The 20,048-nt window shown below is 47.4% G+C and overlaps 1 protein-coding gene across 1 annotated transcript in view; it reads left to right on the top strand.

Moving 5' to 3' along the window:
• The window catches only part of Phactr3 (phosphatase and actin regulator 3), a 190,503-nt gene extending 172,921 nt beyond the window's left edge, over positions 1-17,582 (top strand). The window contains 5 exon segments of the mRNA XM_060382745.1: positions 8,498-8,553; positions 11,580-11,641; positions 12,804-12,944; positions 13,965-14,041; positions 17,021-17,582. Coding sequence (XP_060238728.1) covers positions 8,498-8,553; positions 11,580-11,641; positions 12,804-12,944; positions 13,965-14,041; positions 17,021-17,036 — 352 coding nt within the window. The 3' untranslated portion in view covers positions 17,037-17,582.
• The last annotated feature ends 2,466 nt before the right edge of the window (positions 17,583-20,048 follow it).

The raw sequence follows: 20,048 nt of genomic DNA, 5'->3' as shown, positions 1-20,048 counted from the left end.
GGAAGAGGTTTATGATGTCTTCCTCAGTGGCATGAGATGCTGTGACCTACTTTTTTATGTGAGTGCTGGAGATCAGAACTCAGGTCCACATGCTTCCATGGCAAGAACCTTACCCACTGAGCTATCTCTATAACCCCTGCTATGTTTTAAAGTAAATGTGAAGGTTGATTATAGAGGCAAAGCTGGGTGGTGGTGTGTATTGTGCAAAGGGATGTTACAGGTCTAGGAGGGCTGGGAACTCTGAGTTGAGAAGGGCATCTTGGCTTCAGAAGCCCATTTGAAGCCATTGCTTGTTAATGTTTGATGCACAGAGCAGTAGCAGAAAGCGGTGAGGGAATCGCCATGGACTGCCCAGCCTTGCTGAGGACAGATGGACTGAGTTCATCATGGGATTTCATGGATGCAGCCTATGGTGGTGCTGGGAGGGAAGGAACCTCGGGGTAACAGGATGGTGGCTTGGATCTAGTGATCCTGGGCAAGTGTAACAGATGTGGAGACCCCTGAGGTACTGGTAGTGAGTACAGTTAGATGCAGAATGTTGCTGGGTGAAAAACCAGTTCTAAGATGGGCAGTGAGCACTGAACAAGCCAGAGGTATCAGGATGGCTTTGGGCATGAAAATGGAGGCCGTGGGCTCATACCCATGCCCTGGTGTTGGATCTGGCAGCTGCTGTGACAGCTGTGCGTGTGTGTGTGTGTGTGTGTGTGTGTGTGTGTGTGTGTTAGCAGCTGGCATCTCCCTGGGTGAGCCTTTGGTGAGTAAAGAATCCACTCATCAGAAGGGTGTGATCCCAGTGTGGGCACACTCCTTGTAAGTCTGGAACAGGCTGGGGCCTCTGTGTGGTGCTCAGTTCTGGTCTCCTCATGGACTCTTGCTCTTGTCATGTGGGGAGGACACCACTCTACCCTGGACCCCCATTCTCTGGTATCTTTTCATCAGTATTTTGTGACTCAGGGTCCATGCACCGTCGCCTGCCTGCTTTGATAGAAAGAACTTGCCACATGCCTGGCTCTGGATCTGAATGGTGGTGTTGGCACCCCCTCACTGGGGAATCCCAGCTTCATAGTGACTCAGGGCTAGCTGTGGGGCAGGATCACCTCCCCAAAAATAGCCTCGGGATCCGTGGGTAGAACGCCGTCTGCTCTCCAGCTGCACCCTGTCTCTGGGCGGCATCTGCCGCTTCTAGAAGGAATCTCTCAGTGTTGGCCCAGCACTTAGTTGGCCTGGTAAGAAACCTTGAGCAGAGGCTATGTGAGGATGACATTGAAATGTGTAGCTGCATGGGTCAATGCTTGTGGAGCTGGAATTGTGTGTCCCTTCTTAAGCCAGACCCACTGTGCCTCGGGCTGCTTGCAATTTCCTGTGGACCTACCTGCAGTCATCTAGCCAGGAACAGATGCCAAGGGTAGCTATGACCACGTGACAAGGAGGATGTGGAGACTGCTGTCCTCTGAGGACCTGTTGCGTGCTGCCTCATGCTTCTGTGTCTCAGTTGGTCCTGATGGGGAACCCAGGACATGGATGTAGCATTCGGCCACTGCTCAGAAGGGAAAGCAAACATCAGGGGGAATAGGTGCCTTATCAGTATCACAGGGCTAGAGTCAGATTTCAGATGCATTTGCTTCTGTCTCTGCCTCAAATCTAGGCCCTTCTCATAGAGGAGAAAGGGTGAGAGTGACGGAAGCTGCAGGTTTCTGTGAGCAGTGGACACCTGGAGAACTTAGAGCTAACGTGAAGGGAGGCCAGTATGTGAATTAGAATCACGGGGTAGACTAACACTTGAACCCAAGGACCCAGAGAAGGTATCACAGGGGAACCACGTGGGGAGGAGGGACAAGTAGGAGCATGGCTGCAGCAGGCAGAGATGGAAGGCACGTGTGTGCTGAGAGCTCTCCGCATGGCCCTTCTCTGGTCCTCCTGATACCGGAAGCGCCCTGATATCAGAAGCAGCAAGGCTCAGAGAAGGTCAGGGCTCCTCCAGGGTTGGCTGTGCCAGGATCGGAAGCCAAGCCTCATGGCCCGGCCTGAGCACACAGTAGGAAGACTCCATGCCATACAGTCAGCTTAGAGACTTACTCTGTTTTCATATGAAGGTTCCTGCCATTCTTACATACATGTAGAAAGATATTTAGACATAATGACATGGAATGTGCTATAGTAAGAAAAGCACCAAGATCTCTTTGCCCACAAAACCTGATTTCTTGCTTTTTGGGTTGGTGATATGGATGTCTTGGGATGGTTTTTGTGGGGAGGCACTGGCTTTTGTGAGTATGATACACTGAGATGTTGTACACTGGCCAACCTGGGGTTCTTGGGTTATGAGCTGTCATCTTAGCCACTCTGTGTGTGGGGGGGGGGGTGAAGAGAGCATTCATAATCTTCTTTCACAGTGATTTTGAATTATACATGATATACACAAAGGATATTGTTCACTATTCTCATTCTCTGAGGGACAGGGCACCAGTGTCGGTTCTTTCACAATGCCTGTGACTCTGTCCCCAGACACCAATCACTCCTGTCTCCACCTTGTAGTTCTGTGACCTCAGATGCTGTAGTTCACACACACGTGAAACACGGGGTATTTCTGTGTCTGCCTTAACTAAACGTAAGAATCTCCAGGTGCTGCCATGTTGCCAGAAACTACGTGATTTTTATTTCTTCAAAGTGAACAGTATTTATTTATGTACATATTTATTTCAAATTTTCTTTTTAATGTGTGTTTGCATGTTCATGCATGTGCAGGTCAGAGGACAACTCGGATGTCATGCTTAGAAATACCATTCATCCCTTTGCTTGGAGTTCACCGACTATTCTAGGGACCCGCCTGTCGCCACCTCCCCAGGGCTGGGGTCACAGACATGCATTGACCACACCTCCCTTTTTACCTGGGTGCCAGGGATTAAGTCCACAACCTTGTGGGTGCAGCCAGCACTCTACTGACCGGGCCTGACCGAAGCCCACCTATTCTCACTCTCTCACTCGTATCAAAGGATTCCAAGGGAGATTCCCCATACTGACTATTGTGGGCAGAGCTCTTCCCAGGTGTCCTCCACGGGAGGTCTGCAGCCTCAGTCCACGGGAGCATGGACGTGGGACCGGAAGTGGCAGCCAGGCTGTGCTTCCTTGGCAGCTTCCCCCATCACTTGCTCTATTAGAGCCAGCTGCTCCTCGCCAGTGCAGTTAAGCGCAGTCTCACCTGCATCAAGGCCCTCCTCTGGGACATCCCTTGGTCTTAGTCCCAGCATCCCACTAAATGTGAACAGGGCCACTGGCCAGGCCATCTGGGGAGCCTGTGGCAGCATTTCTCTCTGGCTTAGTCTGGGGGTTCACCTGGTGAGTGCAAGAGCACCTTAGAGGATTGCACAAGGCAGGCAAGCCTATCCTTCGTGTGGCCTTTGTGTTGTTTAAAGTGTGCATTAATGATGGAATCCTGGGGACATTGGTAAGAAGGAGAAAAGTTAAGTCCTTTCCCGGTCCCTCAGATAACCTGTGGATCTGTGTCCATGGAGCCTCAAGCCATCTACCCAGATTACTTTGTGGCTCCCCTTTTGTGCTCCTTCTGCAATGACAGGAGTTGCCTCACGTTCCCATCTCTAGGGAACTCACAGGACAGTGGAAGGGTACCCTGGGAGAGGACAGTGGCTCTCGGCAGATGCCCTGTAGGGTCTGAGACTGAAGGTGAGCAGAAAGGCAGCAGCTAGGCTACAGGTATCCATGTGAGAAGGAGCACACAAGCCAGCGCCTGGGTGCTTGGGAGCTGGGGTAGGGCAGCGGGGAGGAACGCCAGGGTGAGCTCCACACTTGTCTTCTGCCCTGCAGGCATGGAAATGCCACTGGTGTGTGCGTGTGTGTGTGTGTGTGTCTGTGTGTCTGTGTGTGTGTGTGTCTGTGTGTGTGTGTGTGTGTGTGTGTGGTGTGAATGAGTGTGTGTGTGTATGTGGTGTGTGTGTGTGTGTCTGTGTGTGTGTGTGTCTGTGTGTGGTGTGAATGAGTGTGTGTGTATGTGTGTGTGGTGTGAATGAGTGTGTGTGTGTGTATGTGTGGTGTGTGTGTGAGTGTGAGTGTTGTGTGTTGACTATGTGTGTATGAGTGTGTGTTATAGGAGGGGAGTGATGGAGGCAGGAGGATGGAAGAGAGTCTTGAGTACCTTAGTGGGGAAGGCATGTCTGATGGAGGAAAGTATTAAGCGTCTGAGGGAGAGGTTGGAAGTATCTGACGAAGGTTATGGCTAAGGGAGGAGTTCCAAGCGTCTGGTGCAGTAGTCCTTCCTAAGGGTCTAGGCCCACAGTGGGGCTGCCAGCATAGTGGAGACCTGGGCTGTACACAGTGGGAGATAGTAGCCATAATGCTAATGTCCACTACCAGCCTTCAGTCTGTGCTGATCACCTTAGCCCTGTAAGTTGCTGGGTCAGGAGTTCACACAGCACAGGCCCCGGCAGGGGCGAACATGAACCCTGATAACTAATGGCCAGAGACAGAGCTGAGACTGCTCTTCAGAAGTTGGTATCCTGAGCCCAAGGGCTGACCCAGCAGAGCAGAAGCTAGCCAGCCTTCCGCAACAGGAATGTGGAGGTGCAGGGACCCCTTTCCCTTCAGTACTTACCTGGGCATCCCACCCACTGTACAGCGGCTTCCTCTGTCTCTACTCCAATCTACCACCTCCCTCTGCCGCCTCTTCCTTCCTGTGCCCTGACTGCACATTCACTGTGCTTGCATTCACTGTGCCTGTCAGGGCTGTAGTTGAGGAAGGTTGACAGCCCCAGAAAGCCACTGATGGGTCAGTCCTGTTAGCTCCCCTGCACCAGTTGCTACCCCTGGAATCTGTGATGCTCACCAGAAGTGGGTGAAATACAGTCTCAGCCCATACTGTTCCTGCAGCCTTCCAACACTCTCTCCTCTGTATATCGGATGCTGGTGTTGGGGTGCTTCTTTCCTTGGGGGTCACTTTTGCCCCATGGTGCTGTAATTAGCTACCACCTCAAGCCTCACTGGAGGGAGTCAGCTCCTGTCACCAAACCATGGACAGGGCAGTGGCAATGAGAGCCAAGAGCTATGCAACCCACTGGGCTGTGATGCCCACGGGCCTTCCTATACCTCTCAGTGCTTCTGGCCTCCTTGGCTCCCAAAGCAGTTTTGCTGGGGCAGTTTCTTGCTGTTTCCTGGCTCTTTGTCTTTAAGATGAAGGCACTAAGATGGTAGCACTGTCCAAACTGGATGTTACAGTCCATGGGATGGGAGAACACTCATATTTGTTCTTTCTGTCCTTCACTAACACTGTCTGGGCTCACCAGCGGCAAAGTTCTGCAAGCCCACTCTCGTGGAGTTCTAGGACTGTGAGGAAGGCGCTCCCTTAGCCCAACCCTCCTTTCTAAGGCTGTGATACTACTAACAGCTTGCCTGCGCCCTCATGGCCTGAATGGCCACTGCACTGGCAGCCAAGGCAGCCAACCTGTGTGCCTCGGTTTCCCCCAAGGGGCACAGCTTTCCAGCTTCAGCCTTCTTGTCTTTCCTGCCAGCTGCTGGCCCCTGTCTGCTGTGGCCCCAGCTCTCCCTGCTTTGGATCCAGCGGTGGGTTCTGGTTCCTGTTCCCAGGGCTCCTGTGGCCTGGGTTGGGACCAGGTGTTTGGTTTGTTTCTCATCTGCCACACGCAGACCTGACAAGTGTCAGGTTCCCATGCTGTTCTAGTTACACAGGGTCTCTGATGCCTGAGCTGAGTGAGGTGGGAGCAAAGGCAAGACCTTATTAACTTAGGCACAAGGCTCTGTGCCCTGAACTAAAAGCCCAGTTGGTCAGGTTCCTCTGTGATCCATCTCTTTCCAGGGTTTTGTACCTGGATTGGGCAGTAAATCCTAGTTTGTTTCTTTTTTCTTTCTTTTTTTTTTTTAATGCCTCCATCTAATTCCATAAACATTAGTTGGGAGGCTGGTAATAACAGAGGTTGTAATTATGATGGTAATGATGATGAAAGCAAAGCGACAGGCTGCTCATACTGCCTATGCTCACCTGACCTCGGGGTAAGCTTTTCCACAGGTTATCTCATGGGTACAGCGCTGTGGGAAGGCAATCTAGCTTCCCACCCCTGGCCCATCTGGCTCGGCAGATGGGCCTGTGATTTACCCAGAGCCGGATGCACTTGGTCCTGTGAGATTCTTAGAATAGCCAGCCAAGGGGCCTCGTGGCAAATCAGCTGCCTCGGTGTGGCGGGCCACAGTCAGTGGGCAGGATACTGGACACAGGGGGAGAGAGGAAAGCCTGTGCAGTTTGGCTGTTTCCAGCCTAGGGTGAATGCATTAAGTCCCCATGGTCTCTGTCTTCTGCTGGGTGGTGTACTTGAAGAATGTCTTTTGGGGCTAGGGGGAACTGCCTAGCCCTGACACAGTGAGCACTTCACACAGGTAAGAAGAGTAACCAGGTGTTGGGGAACACAATTCTCTTAAGGTTGCCTTTTTGGAAAAAAACATTTTACTTATAAATGTCGGAGAAAAAGTATGCATTGACAACCCCGATTTCACGAGTTCCTTAAAGTCCTTGGGTATGGCTATCCTTGAGGTGGTGTGAATTCTTGAGGGGTTTCTGAATTCCAAGCACTACTCAGTTCATACAACTCGACCTCTTTAGTCCTTACTGTGTGTGAGAAGTTAAGTCTCAGAAGAGCAGAGTGCCCTGCCTCCGGGTACTCAGCTAGGAAATGGTATGTCCTAAGCTCTGACCACCAGGGGTGTCTTCCTTCTTCCAAGGCCCATCCTCTACCTCCTACTGTGCCAGAGCCTACAGGGACAACCCCTGCCAATGGAGCACTTCCTGAGCAGGCTTCTTTCCCAGCCCCGAACCATCTCTGGCTCCACTTTCCACAAGGGGTGGCCAACTCACACAGTATGTCCTCCGACACCTTGTAGGCTTGACTCCTGCAGATGGCCATGTGGTCTCTCCGTCCTCCATTAGTCTTCCAGCCCAGCAATCAGCAGTTAGGAAAGATCTCTTCCTGTCGCCAGGGTCTCAGTGCAACTGTACCTTCCCCGGGTTCCCCTGCCCTGCTTGGTCCCTTATCCCTGGATTCATTTATTCTCCGTACAGGCCACTGTGGAATGGCTGGTGATTTGCTTCTAGTTCATCTGCCTTTTCCTTTGGACAGTGAGCTCTCCAAAACCTTCCAGGCTCAAGGGCATGTTCAGGGGTCTTGGAACAGCGTATGATGGGTAGCTGGTTATCCACAGTCATTTGAGAGGGTTTAGGGCCACAGCAGCAGGGAGCAGGGGCCAGGGTTGGCAGGCATTTCCTAGGATAGATGGAGAGATTCCTGGCTCTGGTTGCTAGCCAGAGGTTGTCAGGGTCCAGATTCAAGTCTCAGAGGATGTTAGAAGTAGGGGGGAGGCTACCCCCACCCTGAAAGAGCTGGCAGATAAAGCTCTAGGGGAGCCCAAAGCAAACTTGTGTTCCAGTGTGGAGGGAGGTATGGAGCAGACGCACCACGCCCTGGGCTTTGTGCTGGGACAGGGGTTATAAATAGACACATATTTCTGGAGACAGCATTTTCGCAGGGGCCTGACTGAGTATTCAGTGCCTCAGCCCCTATGCCTCTCCACAGTGGCTGAAGATCCGGAAGTAGGAAGGCTTCTGGCTCCAACCCAAGGCCATTATTTTAGATAGAAATAATTGGAGCTTGGCATTGATTTTGTCTAATTATGCCTCCCTCCCCTGACAAGCCCTTTGTTTATGTTTTGTGGAGTTTTGATGTTTTATTTTTTTGGGGCTGCGTCCTCCAACTCCCTGAGCCAGAGACCTTCTGAAAAGGAAATAGTAATTTGTCTTCACACAGCACACTGTCACACTCTTCTGCGCTGCTGGAGGGAGAGAGGGAAGGAGGGAGGGAGGCGGGAGACACGCGTGTGTGGGCGGCTCCCTTCCCAGTTAGCTGGGAGATCCCCAGCTGTCATTGGTGTTGGAGCTGTGTGCTCACTGACAGGAGGCAAGGCCCCTCAGCTGGCCCTGGACACTCCCCCTGGGTGGGGCAGGACAGAGGAGACTCCTCTCAGCCTCGCAGGCAGCTGGCTGTATCGCTGGTCTGATTTCCTGGTGCTGAGGATGAAGGATGGAGCTGATGCCTGGAAGCAAGGATCTGGGGGCATGGCTCCAACCAGAAGTCTGAAGCGCAATAGTGGTGTTGCCCTCCTCTCCCCAAGCCAGTGGGCAGGAAGAAGGTCTTCCTGAATGAATCTCTGGACTGCCTAAACATGCATGTGGCTGGGTGAGCTATGCACAGCAGGCAGGTGATGATGTGCAGAGGAGCACTGGCTCTGTGGACCGGCTTTCCCTCCCACATGGAAGTCTGACTTGATTTTGCCAGCGAGAGGCTCCAGTGGCCGGCTCTCTTCTTCCCCTCGGAAGGTGATCTTGAACTTCGGGGGTGTCTGCCAGGCACCCCTCACTGCACAGACCTGGGGAGAACTTCCAGGCAGCCAGCATGGTGCAAAACATAATCTTAGTGTTTTTCCGCAGAAGGCTGAGCCAGAGACCTGCCGTGGAGGAGCTGGAGAGGAGAAATATCCTGAAACGTGAGTAGCGGGCGATCCCTCCAGAGGTTTCCCTCACGTGTGCTACGGCTGCAGCAGGAACCCGAGCTCTCGCAGTCCAGCCTAGCTCTGCAGGCTGAATACTCTGGGCTTCCTTAAATCTGGGCAGCACAGAGATTCTGAAGCCCTAAAGTGGCTAAACTCAGAAATCTCCTAAAGTTAAATAAGAACAGCTCTCTTCCTAGTGTAATTAAAGACACTTTCCTCTTCAGATGTATTAGATGCTCCTACAGACCCAAGGGAAAGGAATCATTAACCCTGTGCATGCTGGCTGCCAAGCAGGGCTTCTAGGGAGTTTGCAGTGGGGGTCTTCTGGGCAGGAGTTGTACCAGAGGATGGTGCACCCTTGGCTTGTTCCCTCTACAGGGAATAAACATCCAGCTCACTGGAGCAGGGAAACTTCCGTGGTTCAGAACTTTGGCTTCCAGTATTCCTTGTACCTCTTGCCTTGTTCTCCCAGTTAGGTGTGGGATTGGATTATGCCGAGGCCAGGTGTGCAGCAGTGAGATCCACTGGATGAAAGTTTCATGGTCTTGGATGGTGGAAAGTAGTCAAACCCTCAGGTGCACCCTGAGTAGTCCTTGTCTGGTCAACAGACTAGTTTTGAAAGTATTTTCCACAAAATGTGTTTGCTGTCTTTGGGTCAGTTAAGTAGCACAGCTCCTGTGCATCTCTCTCTGTGTGTGCTGTACACTCCACTTGCCCGAGTGCTCTTCGTTTTTGAACACCCTTTCCCAAGTTTAACAGCACCAAGACTGCCCTGACAGCATCAGAGAGTCTAGAGGGTCTTGATCTGCACGTGCATCTCAACCCACTCCTGTTCTGTCTTGGTTTAAATACTGTCCTTAACCTCAAAGCTCCCTACCCCCTCCTTTGTAGGCTACTGTGGAAAAAAATTGTCAGATTAGGGATTCTTCCTTTAAACTTTTGTGGTGACTAATATTCTGTTATGTTGCCTAGACTGTGTCTGATACCATGCTTGAACAAGTAACAGGAGTCAAGCTATTTCAGTAAGCAAATGTTTGGATATTAAAACATAAAGCCAGTCTTATTTAAAATCCAGTCTTATGTCATTGATACTATTCAAAGCTGTAGTCTAGACTTAGAAGAGGGATGCTCCAGATATAGGACATGCCATATTCCAGGTGTACTATTGGTAGAGGAAGAGAGCCCCATGGCCCAGACACCTGGGCCCACTTTTCCTCCACAGCTATGTCTTCTCCTCCATGTGGGCAGCCAGGTTCCCCCTACCTGTGCTTCTAATTGTGTTACTATCTGAAATAAATGGTGGAGTCCTAAAAATAGACTGCTTGGTGAGTGGAGCTAGCAAGTAGCTGGAACTGACGGCACTCACCTTTAGCACAGCTGAGGAAAGTGGATTTTCCTTGTGATGGCCATGGCAACGCATCATAAACACAGTGCCTTTGCCAGCAAGCCAGATTTATCCTTAGCTTAGGAGCCTTGTCAAGTATCCTGAGTGGGAGGACCTGAGAAGCCCAGTGTTTGACTGGACTCAGTCTGCGCCAGAAATGACCTGTGCTCCTTAATGCTTTCCACAAATCTGAGTTGTGCTATTGTCCCTATTTTAGTAGTGAAGCAGATAAGGCCCTGAGGAAATGTGACATCCTAACACATAAACACTGGCTGGCCTCTACTGGCGGTCAAGTTCTTAGGCACCAGGTTAGGAGCAATCACTACCTTTCTAGATTGCCTTGGAAGGCTTGCATGGAGCTGTCCACGGTGCTGGAATAACTTCCCTAAAGTGTTTCTTTGTACCTTGGTAATGATGACATTTTCACAATGTGGAGTGGGGATCCTATGTTGTTGTTTTTTTGTTTTTGTTGTTTTTCTTTTTTCCATCAGTTTTTTTTTTTCACAAAGAGACTAGATGTGGAGTTTTTTCAGAACTGCTGCCTTGCCATAGCTTCTGCCTCATGGGGCTAGGCTGGTGACATTTTCAGGATTCCCTTATTTCACTAATTTGTCACTGTAGTATACAGCAATGTATTTTCTATTGCCACATATCTAAAGAACCAAGCATATAATGTGATTGTGTTGTTCTCTAAGATTCTCTAGCTTAATAGCTTTTTTAATGAAAAAACTATTGAGAAGCATGTTCAGATTATTAAACACCCACACACCTAGTTCCCCAATACCCGAGTGTTTAAAACACACCGTTTAAATAGAAGCAGTGAATGTAGAATTATGTTAGGTGTAGATTGCAGAGTTTCCCATCCCCAAACATGGCTGTGTTGCTATTCTGTATGCGGGTGGGTGAGATCTATTTTCTAGGCAGGAATTCTGTTAAGTTTGGGGACCTGAGGCTTTATTTAGCAAGCAGAATGCCAGAAATAGTACTCCATTCTTCTGTCTCTATCTCTGGGCCAGACTTACATTACTACAGCATTTCAACATGCTGCCCTAGCTTTAGCTGCCAAGTATCATAAAGAGGCAAAGGCAATTCTGAGGGCTTTTGGCTCCTGAGAAGGGGCTGTTATATATAAAGATGCTTCAACAGTGGAGAAGCATCTGGGTTATGGGTCTGCTCACATTTGATAGTGTTGCCCAGGGTTAGAAGAGATGCAGTTCATATTTTAAGACAGTTGTCTAAAAGTTCCATTTTATACACTTGTAAAACAGAAGAGCAGGAGGCAAACTGTGGTTACTCAGAGCTGAACATTTGCTCGCTTGTTGTGCTATGGCAACTGTATGCTCCATTCCCTAGAGATAAATACACAGATAAGGTATCTGAGTGGAATGGAGACCAACAGACAGCTGTTCCCCAGAAGCAAGCAGCAGCAACAGCATACCTGTACTGTATAGGGCAGAGGAGAAGTAGATATGGAAGGATAATCATGAGTGAGAGCTAGGGCCAGCATGTCCTCAGTAACTCCAAACACAGAAACCAATATGTCAAAAGGTGTCACCTATAAAGTGGCCCTAGGAAACCTAGTGCTTGCTTCTGTAACAGGAAATGCTCAACTTGCTTCTACTTCTGTCTTTCACAGAAAGGAATGATCAGACAGAGCAGGAAGAAAGGAGAGAAATCAAGCAAAGATTGACGAGAAAGGTATTGTCCTTGTTTGCTTTCTTTGGCTGTGTTAAACACCATGACCAAAAGCAATGTGGGGAAAAAAGGGTTTATTTTCTTGTACTTCCGGGTCATGGTCCATCATTGAGGAAAACTGAGGCAGGAACTGAAGCAGAGACCATGAAGAAATGCCACTTTCTGGCTTGCTTAGATCATTTTATACAACCCAGGGACCCCTGCCCAGGGGTGGCAGCACCTACAGTGAGCTGGGCCCTCCCACATCAGCCCTCAAGAAAAGGGCCACACAGACGTAGTCACAGGCCAGTCTGGTGGAAGCAATTCCTCAGCTGGCATCCCCTCTTCCCAGATGACCCTAACTCATGCTGAATTGACAAAACTGATCCACACAGGATTGCAGCATTTTGTTTTATAAATAGATGTGCACTAGAGAAAGCTTCCATAGACATTGGAAGGGGGTAGTGCAAGGCGTGCTTTTCAAGGTTACATACAGGGTCAGTTGCTCCAAAAGCAGGGCCTTTTACACACCTCAGTGTCTAACTGAACCTAGGCGGTCAGGCCCTAAGAGCAATCAGTTGTGAAAACCTCCAAACAGCACTTACTAGTCCTCGCCAGAAAGCAACTGAGCCTTTTTAACACTAAGAAACACATACCCAAATTCTAGTATTTTGCTACATTTTAGGCTTGTCACTCTTAGCTTCCTTCAATGTAGCTAGTTCCTCAATTATAGGAAATGTCACTGTCAAAGGTTTGTATGGCATCAAGTTAGATTTACAGTGGCTGGTCTCGGAAGTAATTCCAGATGCCCCAGTCCACCTTTCCTCCTGATCATTTTCATTGTCTGGCTGATCCAAGATCATGCTTTGCTGAGCTTAGAGCTAACACAACAGGCTTCAAGCTCTTCCCAGGAGTGGAAGTTGGCCTAACAGACTGCATGCTGACCACATGCATTTTATTGGATGACTCCATCAACCACCCACTCCTTGACCATGTGCTCTCTCAGGACAGGCGGGTGTTGAGATAAAGGGGTGTGCAAAGATGAAAGGGTACATTGTGAAATCACGTTAGAGAGTGTATTTATAGTAACTCACAGGTACAGTTGCTTATAGATTATTATACGCTGCCTACTATAAGAAAACAAGTGCAGTATGCAATACCTGACTGTAACCATCTTTTATTTTAGCTTAATCAGAGACCCACTGTTGATGAGTTGAGAGACAGAAAAATTCTGATCCGTTTCAGCGACTACGTGGAAGTAGCGAGAGCACAGGACTATGACAGGAGGGCAGACAAGCCCTGGACAAGACTGTCGGCAGCAGATAAGGTACACAGCTTCTGTGCTGGGTGGAGGTGTCACACCTTACAGTTGTGCCAGAGATCTCTTACACAGTGTGAACCACGAGCTAAATTATGCTCTAGACCCTGTTGGTCTGATGAAAATAATATTGGATTAAATTGAGCTAGGTGACGAATGTCCTGTTCTGAAGGACACTTGACAGTGTGATATGACATTTGGGGGTTGTCAGTGCGAGTGGTATTTGGCATATCCAATGGGTGGGCATCACAGAGTGCATGAGGATTCCCCTAAGAAATGCCAGTTCCCAAGTACCATGGATGTGTAAGCTGCAAAACTGGGTAAGGATGGTCTAAAGAAAATAAAAAGACCCAAGTACATGGGATAAGTGACCATCCATGGCTACATGCTTTATCTAGTAGGACATAAACCCAGAAGTGTGAAGGAGGCTTTCAGAATACTTTTCTTGGAAGAAAAAATTTGTACAATCACTTGTTTAGTTATTTTTTTCTTACATATGCGTAGAAACATTCACAGTTATTACATCAACGTGGAAAAATGCTGTTACGTCGATGATCAAAGGGAGAGGATATCTTTAGCACCTAGTGTTATCTGAATATAGAAAACATCTCAACTTCTAAGGTTTTCTATGTTTTCAATATATACTTGTATCTGTCCTGGACCTTGAAGGGTTCATGTGAGAGACAGGCATGGTGACAAGTTTAGGAAAACTAAAAGAGGCCCTAAAACAGATGCTCCACTCCACTGCTGCCACAGCATGAAACTGAAATATATGTGCAAAGGCTCCAACCACATGTGGATTTTCTGATAGCACAGTAGCAAGATAATCAAAAAGCCAACCCTACTGTTCACTGGGTCCCCAAGTTTGTGCTGGGCTTATCTGTTGGTATAAGAAGGTTTGCCTGCCTCATTACAGTACAGTGGATTAATTCCCTTCTGAGCACTGATCACAGTGTCAGCACAGGTTAAGGGTTGACAATATATAAAGGAGGTGATTTAACTTGAAAACTTGTCCTTTTTAAATCCCAGGCAGCAATTCGTAAAGAATTAAACGAGTATAAAAGTAATGAGATGGAGGTGCACGCATCCAGCAAGCACTTGACGAGGTGAGCTTTGAGTGGCATGATGGGTCTACCCGCAAGTAGCTTTACTCTTAGCCCCACCTCAAAAAGCCAACATTAAGTAGGGATTGGTGGTGAGGGGTGCAAATGATGGTACATTGTTGCTATGTTTAAGAAAATTGGTCTCAACTCAAAATTGTCTTAGGTACTTAATTCCAATAATAAAATAAATCAATTTATAGAATTTACCATGCTATCTAGATTGCTGCGAAATCACTGTTCGTTACCTACATTGACTTTAGCCTCTAACACAAGCCATTGTCCACCAAACCACAAGGCATACTCATTTCTTCGGCATATATTTAAGAATGTACTATATAGCACTCCAGGTGTGGGGATGGACCGTGAACTATACATCCAGCCTTCTCGGCACGGATGGCGGTTAGCAGGCTCTTCTGCCCTACTTCTCCCATCAAGTTGAGCAGCACATTTTTTTTTTTTTCAATGCAGTTTATTCAGGAACCTTGAACAATCATCTGACCCTGGGGAAAGCCAGCCCACAGCTTAAATAGCCTCTGGGTAGCCAACCCCAGCGTGCCACGTGGGCAATGCAGATAGGTCCACATACATGGAAGCAAGCCAGATCCTCAGCCTTAGCCAAATGTGGAGTTGTTCGTGACAGAGAGCACTCACCATCGGGAAGGTGGAAGGTGGAAACCAGCTCCATCTTTAAGGCGCGGCATTACCAGCTCCATCTTTAAGGCGCGGCATTACGCAGCTCTCTACAGTTCCCCCTTTTTGTTTTAGACGCATCAGGCAAGAGTAGAGGTCTGATCTCTGATATTAGAAATAAATTGGGACTTTGTACTGATGTTCATTTAGGTGTCATCCACCCAAAGAGCATCAGACCCGTCCGATACCTTTTTCTCAGAGGCGGGACCTGGGGCATCAACCCGCATGCAATCAGACATGCTCTTCTCTGGGTCGAAAGCGGCTGACTCTGAGTGCAGTGCTTAGCCTCACATCCTGAGCGTAACATTTTAGCTTTTTATGGTAGCCAAACACGCTTGGGGAGAATGTCCTGCTTCAATGGCTGTAAAGGCCTGAATGGTCATGGCTGCATTACGCTCTTGTGAGACTCTAATCTTGCATATATACCACAGGCAAACCAAGGAGACCAACACCAGAAGGCCTGCTAACGCTCCCATGCCCGCCCAATCCTTCAGATGATTCATGGCTGCAGGAATCCATGATGATAATCCTGTGGCTAGTCCTGCGCATTTTATGCTCATCCTATTACATGGAAGTTGGAGGAAAACTTTCTTTTCTTCTTGTGCTATGCACACATTTGAAGTCCTTTTCTCTGGCTAAGCTCTCATGTGCCTGTAAACCCTAATGGGACTTGAGTGTCGAGGCAGCAGGGCACTGGCAAATTACATTGTCCTCTTCCTTGAAGGATGCTCTGAAGCCCCTAATACAAAAGAAAAGTGATCTTACTTCTGTATGCTGCCGTGTGAACTGCTGTGATGGATCCCAAGTGGCCACTGCACTTACTTAAAAGATTTGCTATGCAAGTCAACTGTAGCTATGGAACAGAAGATAACTATGAATTACAGCTCCCCACTCCCCATTTGTGTTAGGGTTTTAAGGAAAGAAGAAAATTATGCAAACAGAAATTGTAAAGTTTCCTCTCGTACTTGACAGGTTACCTCTATACTTCTTAATGTAAATTTAGAAAATGAAATTCTTCTGTAAAACACATTTTTCTTTAATCCTAACAACAATTTTTATTTATAATTTGGGGATGATATTTTTAATATAAATTACATTTTATTCAGTTTGAGTCCCAGCTGAAGCCCCCTTCCTCATGCCCTCCCAATCCCTACCCTCCCTCATCTCCTCCTATGCCCCTCTCCAAGTCCACTGATAGGAGAGGTCCTCTTCCCATTCCATCTGACCCCAGTCTATCAGGTCTCATCAGGACTGGCTGCATTGTCTTCTCTGTGGCCTGGTAAGGCTGCTCCCCCACCAGGAGGAGGTGATCAAAGAGCCAGCCACTGAGTTCATGTCAGAGACAACCCCTGTTCCCCTTATTAGGGAACCCACTTGGACACTGAGCTGCCATGGGTTACATCTGTGCATGGGTTCTAGGTTATCTCCATGCATGGTCCTTGGTTAGAATATCAGTCTCAGAAAAGACCCCTGGGCTCAGATTCCTTGGTTCTGTTGCTCTCCTTGTGGAGCTCCTGTCCCCTCCAGGTCTTTCTATATTCCCCCTTCTTTCATAAGATTCCCCGCACTCTGCCCAAAGTTTGGCTCTAAGCCTCAGCATCTGTTTTGATACCCTGCTGGGAAGTGTCAGTCAGTGACCCTCTGTAGTAGGCTCCTGTCCTGTTCCCTATTTTCTCCCTCTTCCGATGTCCACCCCATTTGCCTTTCTGAGTGAGGATTGATCATCTTACCCAGGGTCATTTTAATGATAATTTTATTATAAAGAAGTAGACAGTCCTGTGTATGGCAATCAACCTTTGTTTCTATAAGTTCTTGGTAGCATCTTCGATGACAGAATTTTAAAGAATGAGCCCCCAAACCCTAAACACGAGGAAGTAATTCAGGTTGGGCACATCATGGCAGCTTTACAAAGTCAGCACTGTATTTCAGTCCTATGTAGTTCTCTTGAATGCATTAAGGATTGTTATGAACTTGTTAAATAATCCAAAGAAGATATTGTCAAGAAGAGCTGGCCATCCAGGCCAAGTCCCAGAGCTTCTGGGTATGCTGACCACCTCACCAGCAGCTCTCATGGGGCTTCCTTTGAGTCATACATAGTTCTTTGAGGCTATTCAGCCACAGCAACTCCCTATTTGAAGTCATATATATATATATATATATATATATATATATATATATATATATACTTGAGAAATGCTGAATATCACTACATTTGTTTGTGGAAAGTTTTTTTTTTTCGGGGGGGCAGTTTTAACTATTAGAAATGTCTAATTTCTAAAACATCATTTCTAGATTTCACAGGCCATAGAGATTTTCTTCTGAGAAGAATTTGTGTTTAATTTTTGATACCAACACTGAACATTCATCAGGGAACTTTCCTCAAGACTAACTGCTGTGTTTGTGAGAAGAGGAGAATTCAACTGAGGCAGGCGCAATCCCGCAATCCCGAGGACTCACCCACCAGAGGAGCATCCCAGAGGACACGCCCCCTTCTTTGGTGTCTGAGGAGTGTGAACTGTTGGGGTCCCTTTAGGCCCAGAGTAACTCTCCCAGAAGAAAACTTGTTTGCCTTCAACCTTGTTTTACAGTTTTGCAGCGTCATGGAGGATGGGCGACATGCATGTGCAGGCTCACACTCCCAGCCTCCGCCACGAGGGACATGTGACCCAGTGTCATTCAGTATTTTGTTGAAAAGACATTTTTATCCTGATGATTTGAAAACTAAGTTCATGTTATAGAGTGATTTACTGTACTATACTTTCTCTTTTTTATATGATGTCTAACAAAAAAAATACAGTTCCAACATTTTGATTCCTGTTAATTTTGTTCTTTAATTAAATGATTACTTATTGCAGGAAATGAGCCCAGACTTTTGCTTTATTGGGGTTGGGATGAGACATAGCTGGGGACTGTGACAAAAGTCAACACTTTGAATCTAAACACAAGAAAAAAGATGCCAACTTCGTTCTCTATAGATTCTGTCAAAAATATAAAGGTTTACTGTTGGTAGTGGAGGGGTTCTGCATTATGGTCATGGAAAAAAGAGAGTTGCTATGGGATGAATTTAGCCTTCTCAAGCAATAGGGGGGAAAGCCCATGAAGGACTAAACCCCAATAGCCTCCTTAAAACTCTTTTTTAAAATTAATTTATTTATTCACTTTACATCCTGCTTGTAGTCCCCTCTCTTCTCTCCTCCAGGTCCAATCCTCCCTTCCTCTTCCCCAAAGAGCAGCCCCCAACTACCCACCCCAATTCATCAAGTCCCATTGAGGCCGAGTGTGTCCTTTCCCCCCGAAGCCTGGCGAGGCAGTCCCACCAGTGGGCAGTGCTATCAAAAATTGTGTATCAGAAAGTTGCTCCTCTTGCTAGGGCAACCACATGAAGCCTGAGCTACATCTGTGTAGGGAGCCAAGGTCCAGTCTATGCATGGTTCTTGGTTGTTCCTTCAGTCTCCTCAAGCCACTCTGGGCCCTGGTTAGTTGGCTCTATTGGTCTTCTTGTAAAGCTCCTGTCACCTTCAGGTCTTTCTCTCTTTCCCCCCACTTTTCCACAAGACTCCCTATATACACTTCACCCAATCTTTGGCTGTGAGTCTCAGCATCTGTTTTGATGTGATGTTGGGTGGAGCCTCTCAGAGGACAGCCATGTTATGCTCTCATCTGCGCACATAGGGAATATCCTAAATAGTGTCAGGGGCTGCTCTCTTCCATGAGGTGGGTCTTAGGTCGGGCTAGGCATGGTTTGACATTTCCTCAGTTTCTGCACATCTTGTAAGCAGGGTTACTGTGACACCAAAGGCGTCTTTTAGCAAGTGGAGTTCTGTATACCGAAACTTCGTGTCTAAGGGCTATCTTGAAAGATCCATCACCTAAGCAATTCTTGGCCATTGGAGACTTCCTGATTTTCCAGGCCTGTCTCTGGACTAAGGTGCAAAGATGCTGGGAAACCTTCAAAAGAATAACCCCTAAAATCTCAGATAACAATCACCGACAAAAGGCTACTTCAAGGCTTGGGTGCCATCACTCTGGATTCCTGCCAGATACAAAACCTCTGTTGAAATTCTGCAACAGTTTGTGCCTTGAAAAATTAGTTACTCCCCTGTTCAGGTTAATTGGAAATTTATGAAAGAGTACTAAGTAATTTAATCTAGAAGTAACTTGCTGGAAACCCTACAGCATGAAAATCCATGCCCTCTTTAAGAAGACTTGTAAGTTTTCATTTGCCTGCATTGTCAAAACCCAAATTATAAAAGGTTTAGATGGAATGGAGATTTGGAATAGTAGCTCACTCCAGTTCAAGGAGAGAAAGTGAGCTAACAATAAAAACTCCCTATGTGAATATTTTTTTTCTTTTAAGTCATTTTAAGAAAGAAGCCTTCCTTCCCTTCTGCCAGTCAACGGGAAACTGATTTGAAGCATGATCTCAAAGCTCAAAGACCTACTCAGATCTAGGCTCTGTGCTCTTTAAGCAAGTGACTTGCTCTTTAGGATGATCTCAACACTTCTGAAATACGTCTAAATGAGAAAAAGTCACTAACATGCTGACACAAAACCAGCATATTCTCAGCACAGAGACTATCCAAGGGTTTTGGAGAAATTCACACATCTGCCACACCTCACTGCTCTCCAAGCACTTTAAAGACTTATGGACTGTGTTGTCTATGAAACCTTCTTGGCATTTGAGGCTGGTGATCAGTTCTGATACTAGCAAACCTTCTATGACTTGAATTACAGCAAATGTTCTAGCTTTACTTGTTCTATGCTGTGTGTGAATTAAACCCTTGCAAGGGGAAGCCAGTGACAGAATTTTACTAGCGTATAGAACATTTGCACATGGTAGAGTCTATCGATTCTTTAGTTGTGGCCGGTTAGCACCAAGGCATGTGTTTTGGTATTTTAAGATACATATTAGCAGCTCTTATATTTTGCTCAGTTTCAAACAGAGTGAGCCAAAGCTTTACACACACACACACACACACACACACACACAACTCTGAAATTTCAGTGTCTCCGAAATACCCACATATCTATTACAGAAAAACAGGGGAACCTGCTGCTCTTCTGGAAACAGCAGTACCTGCAGTAGACAAAAGACCAACACTGTTTAGAGCAGAGCCAAGTGGGGCTTTGTAGAGGTGTCCTGGCAGGCACAGACACTTTTAGGTCTCTGCTCTAGACTAGCCATAGCTAGTGGCTAATAAAAAATTTTAAGGTCAATTATAGGATATCCAAAGAACAATAAAAAACAAATTTGGTTGGGGGCTGGAGACATGGCTCAGTGGGTTAAGAGCACTGACTGCTCTTCCAGAGGACCCGGGTT

Source organism: Meriones unguiculatus, chromosome 4 (genome assembly GCF_030254825.1).
Source record: "Meriones unguiculatus strain TT.TT164.6M chromosome 4, Bangor_MerUng_6.1, whole genome shotgun sequence".
In the NCBI taxonomy this organism is placed as follows: Eukaryota; Metazoa; Chordata; class Mammalia; order Rodentia; family Muridae; genus Meriones; species Meriones unguiculatus.
The sequence above is the reverse complement of the archived record's forward strand: the minus strand, read 5'-3'. Positions and strand labels throughout refer to the sequence as shown.